The sequence below is a fragment of the Elephantulus edwardii genome, unplaced genomic scaffold (genome assembly GCF_000299155.1).
Source record: "Elephantulus edwardii isolate Elephantulus edwardi_28Jun2011 unplaced genomic scaffold, EleEdw1.0 scaffold00109, whole genome shotgun sequence".
Lineage (NCBI taxonomy): Eukaryota > Metazoa > Chordata > Mammalia > Macroscelidea > Macroscelididae > Elephantulus > Elephantulus edwardii.
This window is the reverse complement of record NW_006399859.1, coordinates 5993261-6003938: the sequence shown is the minus strand read 5'-3', so window position 1 is coordinate 6003938 and position 10678 is coordinate 5993261. Positions and strand designations below refer to the sequence as shown.

General features: G+C 40.4%; 1 protein-coding gene and 1 pseudogene across 3 annotated transcripts in view; one reads left to right on the top strand and one right to left on the bottom strand.

Annotated features, from left to right (window-relative positions):
- Positions 1-9346, bottom strand: part of UEVLD (UEV and lactate/malate dehyrogenase domains) — a 57439-nt gene extending 48093 nt beyond the window's left edge. Inside the window, exons 1-3 of one of the 3 annotated variants that reach the window (XM_006892022.1) lie at positions 9305-9346; positions 6187-6271; positions 2421-2486 (exon numbers count right to left, since the gene is read on the bottom strand). In XM_006892022.1, the coding sequence (XP_006892084.1) occupies positions 2421-2486; positions 6187-6271; positions 9305-9346 (193 nt within the window). Of the gene's footprint in view, positions 1-2420; positions 2487-6186; positions 6272-9304 lie in introns of those variants that run through there. The other 2 variants (XM_006892023.1, XM_006892024.1) reach the window with 2 other exon arrangements.
- Positions 3703-5278, top strand: LOC102851839 (annotated as a pseudogene).
- Positions 9347-10678: the final 1332 nt, after the last annotated feature.

The window sequence follows — 10678 nt, the reverse complement described above, 5'->3', positions numbered from 1 at the left end:
GTAGTTCGAATCCACCAGATGCTCTACTGGAGAAGGAAAGGCAATTTCCTCCTGTAGAGTCAAATCGATTAAAGGCACATAGAATAAAAGTAATAAAATTTTTTAAAAAGAAAGAAATCAAAAGATGCACTCCATTGGGAAAATCTGCTGTCAAGTAGGTCAGTTTAAAAACTAACGTGCACCTCATCTAGGCCATGGTATTTTCAATTGCGTCAATTGTATATTTTCTTTTTTTAAAAAAAAAATTTTATTATTTTTTGTGTGTACCATCAAATCAGATCTGACTGGTACAGGAGGAGATTGCCCCTCCTTCTCCAGCAGAGCATCTGGTGGATTTGATTCACATATCTCTGGGATTGCAGTGCAGCTTCTTGCCACTAGGCCACCCAATTGTATATTTTCAATATGCATCCGAAAACTGTACAATGACTAGGAAGACTGAAGAAAAATGGGTAGTGATGGCGAGAGTGCTGACCCTCCCATGTACTACCAGAAGAGCACACAAGTCCACCCTGGAGGAAGTGCAACCAGTGTGCTCCCTAGAGGCTACGATGGCAAGACCTCATCCCACATACTTGGAGCATGCTGTCAGAAGGGGACAATCCTTGGAAAAGAACATCATGCCGAGCAAAGGAAAGGGTCAGTGAAACAGAGTACAGTCAATAGCTGCAACAATGGACCAGAAGATAGCAGTCATTCTGAGGCTGGTGCAGGACAGGGCATGGTTTCAGTGTTTATAGGGTCTCTCTGAGTAGACGATGACGAGATGACCCCTAACAACATCAACAATATATACTGATTTTAGACCTAATCTCTTCTGGAATTATTTGTAGTATAAAAGATAAATGAGTTCTTGAGGGAGCTCTAGTGGCAAGAAGCTGCATTGCCATCCCAAAGGCATGTGGTTCGAATCTACCAGATGCTCCACTGGAGAAGGAGGGGCAATCTCCTCCTGTGCCAGTCGGATCCAACTCAACAGTACACAACCATAAACAAGGGGGAAAAAAAGAAATGAGTTTTTAATGATGGAATTGTATGCACACCTCAGAGAAATATACCAGAACCACAACTTCACAAGTGTTCTGGAGATCTAAGTACAAGCAACTCTTTATGTCTACCTAAGAGGTTAGTACTCAATGAACACAGAAGACAGTAGAAAGTAGGTCAAAACAACAGAAGAATTAAGTACAGGGGGAATAAATGTGAGAGTTTTTTCCTTTTTGTTTAAACATTTAGCTATTTTAATCTGTTAAGTCATTTTAAAATGTGATGTTTAGTGGCACCTGAGTTTTAAAGCTTCTCTATTGACATTTGAAATTCCAGTCCTTAACTTTACTTCGGAGAGCTCTGGTGGCTTAATAGTAAGGAATTGTGCTGCCAACCCAGAGGCATGTGGTTCGAATCTACCAGCTGATCCGTGGGGGGAAAATGGGCAATCTCCTTCTGTGTAGTTTACTGCCTCTGAAAACTTACTGAGGAGTTACCTAGGGTCAGTTCCTACTGAATGGTACAAAACATTACCGATTATTATCAATAGGAGTGACACTGTTGTCTGTTGTTGTCCATTCAATCCTGACTCATAGGATCCCATTCACAAGGAAACACTGTCCCTTTCTGCATCATTTCTGTGACGGGTTAGGATTTGTTCTCTTGTGATCACAGTGCTGTCACTGGCTGACTTCTGGAAGTACATCACCAGGCCAGTCTTCCTAGTCCATCTTAGCCTGGAAGCTCTGCTGAAACCTGTTAAGCATCATAACAACAAGCAAGTATCCAGAGACAGACAGGTGACAGACACACATTAGACAGACTGGTCAGGAACTGAATGCAGGGCTCTTGCTTTGAAGGTGTGAATTCTACCCCTACACCATGACCACCTGTACAACTAGCTGAATAGCCTTGGGTAAGTCACTTGCCAGGCTGAGATTCAGTCTGACTTATAAAATGGAGATAATGCTGTATCATATTAGAAGAGGAACTCAGTATCTTTGTAGTATGTAATAGACAATAGCTTACATTCAATTAAGTTTTTCTTTAACAAAATTAAACTTGCTGGTTTTCATCTGTTGTTGTTATGTACAATTGATTTTTAATTGACCCATAACTGACCCTTCAGCATGTTTTCAGAGGTAATAAATAGGAAGGGAGGAGAATCTTTTTTCTTATGGAACTTCTGGTGGATTTGAACCATGTACTCTTTAAGTTGGCAGCACAGTTCCTTATCACTAGGTAGTCCTATAATGTTCTGTATACATCATAACCGGATGTATATGAAAATACTTCAAGAATGTTACAGCATTAGACAAGAAGCTGCACTACCATCCCAAAGAATGCTACAGCATTAAAGAAATGAATATGGTCTCATTAAATTACTTGCTTTTTTAAAAAAAGTCCCAACATTTTTCAAATTCCAAACTTACCCTGATACCTTACAGGAATAGTGCCAGTAAAATTCAGCAGGTCTTTCTGGGAACTATCTTTAAAAACTGGAAAGAAAAAATAGCACCATATTACACAGTCAGAAGCAGGGAAAACAAACACACGCAAACAGTGGTATAAAAACATATGCAGACAGTATCTTAGACTCAGCTTGGCATTATGATATAAATTATATTTCCATGTATGAGTTTTGGTCAGAAACTTTTGAAAGATAGTGAAGTAAAAATATTAAGTCAATAAGATAAACAAAAATTGTTATTAACAATTTAAAATCAACCATACATATGTTCAGTAGAATGATGCTCCCCTCAAGAAATCTACACTCTATTACTTGAAATCTGTAAAATCATTATATATTCTACAAACAATTTTTTGATGTGATAAACTCAAGGATACTGACACAGAGATTTTTCTGTATCAGCCGAATGCGCTTATCTAACGACTCAAACCAAACACACTGCCTTTGGTTCAGATTTGCAGTTATCCTCCATTGGGTCCATGGGAAGAGCCTGTTCCTCTTCCACCACAGAGCGCCTGGTGGATTTGAACCACTAACTTCATGGTTAGAAACCAGATATATTATGTACTACGCCACTAGGAGTCCTTAATCCAATCACATTAGTTCTGTAAAGGAGAGAGTCCTTCCTGTATGTGGTCAGAAGGAGATCTGAAAGAAATACAATGTTGGTGGCTTTGAATATAGAGGAAAGGAACAAGCTAAAGAACATGAATGACTTTTATATATAGTAAAACGCAAGAGGTGAGATTTCCCCCCAAAACTCAGACTCAGACTCAGGGCCATCAAGTCAGAACAAACTCATAGCTGACCTTCCAGTGGGTTTCCAAAGCTCTACATCACGCAGGAGGAGACTTCCCATTCTAGTGGGGCTTCCAGAGTATTTGAACAAAAAAACAGGTGTCAGTTTTCAGCTGGCAGCACAACTTCCTACTGACTAGGCCGTCAGAGCTCCCACAGAGTACTCAGAAAAGAACAGAGGTTTACCAACACCTTATTAGCATAGTTTGGCTTCTAACGTATGTTTTGTTCTGATGAGTTGGAACTGACCCATAGCTGATCCTATGGTGGGTTTTCAGAGGCGGTTAATCATAAGGGAGGAGACTGCCCTTTCTTCTCCCACAGAGCAGCTGGTATATTTAGGATATAAAATAAAAAAAATTGTTGTTTCTCCTCCAGTCATGCGGCTGGAGCCTCTGATAGTGTCCCACTGCACACAAGTCTGGCCAGTGCCACCTGTCTCCATAATGCCCCCCAGGAAATGGGCTCAGGCTGGAAGAGCAAAAAAGTAGAACAGAAAAAAAAGAGAAGATCATCAAAGATAAAACTTCCATCTAAAGAATAAGAAAGGAGCAAAGCAGCAGAAGTTTATCAAAGCTGTCACTCATCAAGTTAAATGTGGTCAGCAAAATCCATGCTAGGTAGCACAGAGTGAAGCTGAGAAGATACTGAAGAAAGATGACAAGAAAGGAGTTACAGGAGCTAAATGAACTGTTCAAATTTATAGTTGCTGCTCAGAAAATAAGTAAAGATGCAGATCCCAAATCTGTAGTATGTGCATTCTTCAAACAAGGACAGTGTACTGAAGGAGATAAGTGTAAATTTTCTCATGACTTGATGTTGGAGATAAAATGTGAAAAATGAAGTGTTTACATTGATGCAAGAGATGAAGAACTTGAAAAAGAGAGTATGGATAATTGGGATGAAAAAAAAATCTGGAAGTAGTGAACAAGAAGCACAAGAAAGAGGAGGAAAAGAAAAAAACAAAACACCAAAACGCAAATAGTGTGCAAGCATTTCCTTGAAACTATTGAAAACAACAAGTACGGCTGGTTTGGAGTATGCCCTGGAGGGGGTGATATGTTCATGTATTGGCATGTCCTACCTCCTGGATTTGTGTTGAAAAAAGATAAAAGGAAAGAATAGAAAGATGATAACATTTCATTAGAAGATCTCATTGAGAAAGAGCATTCTGCCTTAGGTCCCAATGTTATCAAAATCACTCTAGAATCTTTACTTACATGGAAAAAAAAGTAAAAGACAAGAAAAGACTGATAAACTCGAGCAAGAAATGGAAAGAAGGAAAAGTAGACTTCAAAGCAAGGAAAGCACTAGTGATCGGTGGCTGTGAGGTGTCTGAATTTCGTCCAGAACTGGTTAATGATGATGATGAGGAAGCGGATGATACCCGTTACATGCAGGGAGCAGGTGGTGATGAGGCTATTCTCTGAGTGTAAATGACAAAGATGTAAGCCTGTACATTCCAAGAGATGTAGATGAGACAGGTTTTACTGTTGCCAGTCTCGAAAGATTCAGCATATATATGTGAATTCCCCAGCAAAGTGACAGCCGGGCCATAGCTGAGATCAGAGTCCAGACAGGACTGAGCACCCTCTGCAAACAAAGAATTCCACCCAGCCCCCTGGAGGAGATACTGGATACCCTCTGCAAACAGAGAATTCTGCCCAGCCTCCCACCGGAGGGGATACTGTGTCTGAACTTTGGTCTTAGTTTAAAGATTAAGCTTACCCATTGTTATGTTGGCAACACTTAAGTTTAAGGAAAATATAGTCTCCAGAGATTGAACTTTTTTAGGATGATTGGCTGAAACTAAATAAAAACCACAGGAGACTAAGAAAGGGGCCTTTTCACAGTGCCATGCTGTGAGAGGACCTCTGCCTCAGCCCTCCCTCTTTTACAGAACTCACTTCCTCGTGTCCCTGCTTTCTTTCTGCATCCAGTTTGCAACACATACACACACATCAGAAAAAAGAGGAAAACAAATTAAGTGAAGCTTTCTGGATGAAAATGGGGAAAGACTGATGCAGTTCCTGTTGATGAAAATCTGTTAATGGGGGAATATTTGGATGAGCTAGAAGAATTAAACACACTTGAGTTAGAAGAATGACACTAAACAATTTAATGAACAAATTAAGGCAGTTCACGGTGAGTTGAAATTTACTACCTTAATTTTGTTTCACTTAGAATTCTTCAACAGGATGTGTTTATTTACCATGCTGATTCTGGAGAGCTTAATCTCTCCAAAAAAAGCAATTTTCTTCCTACTTCTTCTCTTCCAACTTTGACTATATCTCATAGTAAGTTCAAAGTAGTTCATGATAAATTGAAAGGTGGTCATTTCAGAAAATGATTGTTGTAATTGTGCACTCAAGAAGTAGAACTGCTTTTCTAGCTTTTGACTTCATTGGGCATGTATTATTTATTACCAGGAACAACATAAATTTAAATATAAAAGATTTCATTTAATGCAGTTTTTAATGAGTGATTTTATTTCTTTTGCAATTATGAACACTGTACTTCATAGAGGAAATTGCATATACCAAATTCAGTGTTGTATATCTTTGGACAATTACATGGGTATTTGAGATGGAACCTTTTTGATCTGACAGGATTAGCACTGATACTCTGTGTTAAACTGTTCTCAATGTCTCCCTCTTTTTTCCAAGAAAGTTGTAAATAAAAACCATCACACATTAAAATAAAAAAAAAATTTAAGTTAAGATACTCAGTATGTGCCAACTTGTTATAGCAGCAGTAGAACTAATATATATGTATTTTTTTATTAACATTTTCTCAGAAACGTTAAGTCACAGAATATAACTCCAAGTCAGAGTACAAGAGAGATTAAAAGCAAGAATCTGCCACTCTCTAGGATCAAACAATTGATAAGATTAAATAACAAAGCAAAAACTAGCAGACACAATTCTTACCATAGGTGTCCACAGAATATCTGAAATGTGGGTAAAACACATTGACCTTCTTTAGTTCTTCCACAGTTAGGTCTCTAAATTTGTACTGAAAAGAGAAAAATGATCATGAAATCCAAATAAAATTATGATCCACAGAACAATTAGTTAATGTTTAACTGAATACTTACATGTGCTAGGCTATAAGCTCTACATATTTCAAAAAATCCTTACAAAAATAATCCCGAGGCAGTGTGAAAACAGCATGGACATGGGGGCATCAGAATCTGACCTCCACTAACTTCACAAGGGGAAAGAATCCAACCCAACCAACAGTATCAATGGTCCGATTCCTATGAAGTCAGGCACGTGCCATGCTCCACTCTCTAAGCCTTTGCAGGTTATAATTTAGTTTAAAAAAACCTCTCAGGATAAAGTTCTTCAACTAGAACAGCTACTTTTCAGCTGTGGCCAAAGGAAGGCCTCTTTTAGCCAGACGTCTGGTTACACAGCTCTTTTAACTCTGTCACTGTTTAAATGCCAGTAGCATCCCACTCAACAACAAGTCTCGGTCCAAATACAACTAACTGACTCTAGCTCCATGTTGTTAATGTTATGTGTCATCTGCCATCAAGTCAGAATGGTCTCATGGTTGATCCTCCAATGGGTTTCAAAGTCTGTAAATTACATGGGAGTCAACTGTCCATCTTTCTTCTGTGGGGCAGCTAGGGGATTTGAAGCATGTGATTTTTGGTTAACAGCACAGCTCCTAACCATAAGGCCCCTGAACTCCATGAGTCAGTAAAACTGCCAGTCTACCAGTAAGCCTCCTACTGCAAAGGCTCTCAGATTTCTTACACTGTGGGCCAGAAAACCACAGTTCTGTATCATGCCAGTCTACTGGGACTCTATTGCCTATGCTGCCATTGTCTCAATGTCTAAACCCCTCTCCAGTATTATAGCTGTCATCAAAGAAGCAAAGCACATGGACCTTAGGTCCAAAGGACAAGCTGCCCTTCTTTCTTGATGGTAGCAAAATGTTTGTTTCCGATCTTTGAGATGGCTCAGTTTAAACCTGGTGGTATGGCAAAGCTGACCAATCCCCACATTAGCTATCTACACATCTTACTCGCAAGGCCTCTCCCAAAAGGTACCATTTACAATATAGCAAACTATTCTATCCTCTGTGTAGGCTCAAAACCCCTTACATTTGCATAGGCCTATGCAGCCATGTGGTGAGAGTTACAAACACCAAGGCTAGGAAAGCCATAGAAAGTAGTCCACTGCACTGCAGGCTTATAATTGTTTCGTTTTACAAGAAGAAAAAAGAAAGTAAGTCAAAGAATCAAAGCAACTTGCTGACTCACACAACAAGTTAGGAAGCCACAGCTCAGCTCAAATTCAGGACACACGGGCCTTTAATCACTGCACATGATTCCATTTTGAAAGTAATAAAGTAATAATAAAATAAGCAATAGGTCAAGTCAATGATCTAAAACAGTGCTATTCAACATAACTTTCTGAGATGATGGATATGATCTATTAATTGTACCAATCAGGTAGCCATAGCCATTCTGTTTAACATACTTTGGGCATGTTGCAAGGAGGGACCCGTCCTTAGAGAAGGATATCATGCTAAGAAGAGTGGAGGGAGTGTAGGAGAGAGGAAGACTCTGGAAGAGATGGACTGACTCAGTGACTGGGGTAATGGTGGTAGGTGTGTCAGAGGCAATGAAATTGGCTCAAGACAGAGCAGGGTTCAGAGCTGTACATAGCGTCACTGTGAGTCACAGGCTACTCCACGGCACTTAACAGCAGCCCGACGTGGCTGTTTAGCACCTTTTTAAAATTCATTTAAATCGGTATTTAAGATAGCGACATATAGCTGGTAGGTAGCAAGGTCTTAGCCCAGACCTAGGTCATTTCTTATACCCTAACATCCATCTGAGCAGTCCATTTCATTCCTCTGCCTCCACAGGGTATTCATTTCTTTACTTTTCCCCCTCCACATTTATATCACATGATTAATATCCCTAAAGAACATACTGCTTAAACGTTTAGTTTGAATTTTATCAAAATTTTGTATACAATTTCCAATTAGTTTCCATTGAGAATGTTTCCAAAATGTATCTGTATTGTTCACTTTCACTGTTACACAGTACAACATTTTCCACTATTTGAACATAAAACTATCCTTTGTTTTTATAATTATGCAATGCAGAGTCTTCTGACTAGCTGTGCTACTCATACCTCAGAAATGCAGGGCCAGTTCCCTCAGTAGTCAACCTTTTAATATTAACATAAAAGGGTTTCTCACAGGTCTGTAACTATCTTCATTCTTAAATCTAATCAGGGCTTTTTATTCACTGACGTTATTTAGCCCCTAATTTGTTGTCAGGATGGAGACCTGGTAACCTGCTGGATTGCTAATATAAATGTCAGGGGTCCAAATTCATCAGCCACGGGGTGGGGGCTGTAAATGAGGCAGTCTGCTCCCCTTAAGAGTTACAGCTTCAGAATTCAGGTCAGACTCAACGGAAATGAGGTATTTTTTCTTTCCTTTTTTTTGGTTGGTTTTTTTGTTTTGATCAGGCACACAGTGCTGAATGATAATACAAAAGTATCATTTTGTTTCTGACGGTAAAGAGTTTACAGAAGAGGTAAAGTTTGTAAATAAAATTTACTCGACAATGTGATAAACGATCTTTTTGTAAGCTGGTGGAGAAAAGAGATAACTCAGTCTTCCAGGGCGTGACAACTGGGTTAGATCTTACATTAGAAGAATGTTGCAAGTCAAGAGAAAAAGAGGATGTCATTCCAGGATTGACAAATGCGAGATTAAAGGCATGGCGGGTGATGGGGCCGTTTTAGGGCCCGGGAATCTGGTGCCGCGAGAGACGACCGCAAGGGTTGGAGGTGGGGGAACCAAAACCACGAGCGAGGGGGGCGGAACCAGAGCCCGGAACTCTGGAGGGCAGGGACGGCATCAAACCTGCAGCCTCCGAGGGCGCGCTCCCTACAGCCAGCTTCACTAGCCAGCGCCCAAGTCCCGAGGCAGCTCAGAGAAATGAGGGCTAAGTTAACAGGGCTGAGGGTGGAGACGCCCCTCGCCCCGAGACTCGGCCCAGCCCGCGGGCCTCACCTTGCTGAGAAGCTGCCGCAAAGCTTCGCAGTCGAACTCCATCGCCAGTCAAATCCCGGAGCAAGTTTCACGACCCCAAACACCGAAACTTCTTCCGGCCCCACCACAGGACAGCAGCCGCCGAGGACCAAACTTCTTCAGTTGTCCGAGCCCCGCCCCTTCCCGGACTGGAAATTCCACTTGCACTCGGCGCCGCAGGCTCAGCCGGGCTCTGCAGCCCAGGGAGCGAGCCCAGCAGGAGTGGGGTTAGCAGGACCCTGCCTGCTGGAAGGAAGCGCGGGAGCATCTGTCAAGAGAGAAATGACGAAGAAAGGACACGAGGGCTGGGAGGGGGTAAATCATGAGGTGGAAGAGATTGGTGGTTGGAGGGACGCAGTGAAAATAACCAACAATGTATATGAATGAAACACAGTAAAAACAAGAGAAAAATAGTAGAAGAGAAACACTGTTTCTTGAGTTTTGTTTCTATTTGCTTTTAACTACACTAGGCTGCAGGCCAATTTTCCTTCCATTGAGACACTTCCACACTTTTACATTGAAACAAATAGTGTAAATGGAAGGTTAAATCCATTTCACATTCACTAGTCCACAACTCAAAAAGTGTGTTTCAGTAACATATATAGCAAAACAAAACGGTATTCAAAGGTACGTGATTGTTCCATAGCAAGTGATGGCAAAACTCATAAATTCATTTTGCTATTCAGGAATGTTAACAAAATGTCTCTTTGTTGGCCATTAACAAACTGCCTTACTCAAACTCATTATTTTAAACACTGACAGGTTTTGTCTTTCAGGTGAAGTTATGGAAACAACATATGTTGATGCTGAAGACCTTTTTTAAAGTTCTAAAGAGTAAGGACATGTCTTTGAAGACTAGTGTGTTTGTGTGTGACCTAAATCAGTATTTTCAATAGCTTTAAAATTGGACAGTGAACAGATAAGTCTGCCTTAAAAGTAGTGCAGTTAGAATGTTTGTCATAAGTGAGGATGTTAAGACTTTATTTCACGTACTTTAGGCATGTTATTAAGAGGGCTCAGTACCCAGAAGACAGTGGAAAAATAGAGTCTGTGAATGAGGAAGGCTTATCAAAGATATGGATTGATACACTTGACTGCAAAATGAGCTTAACCGCAGCAGAGATTGTGAAGAGGACACAGAATTGGGCAGGGTTTGATTCTGTTGTATTTAGGGCTCTATTTGTGCAGAAACCAAATATATAGCACCTAATTAGTAATAATATGCTGTCTATTGTCTCCTACATCAGTAGTAGTAGCTGCCACAACATAGACACATTGTTAGATAGAAAAAGAGATGAAATAGAAGCAGCTTGTCCCAAGAAACAAGCAGCCCTTTATTAAGTAGACTTCTCTCCC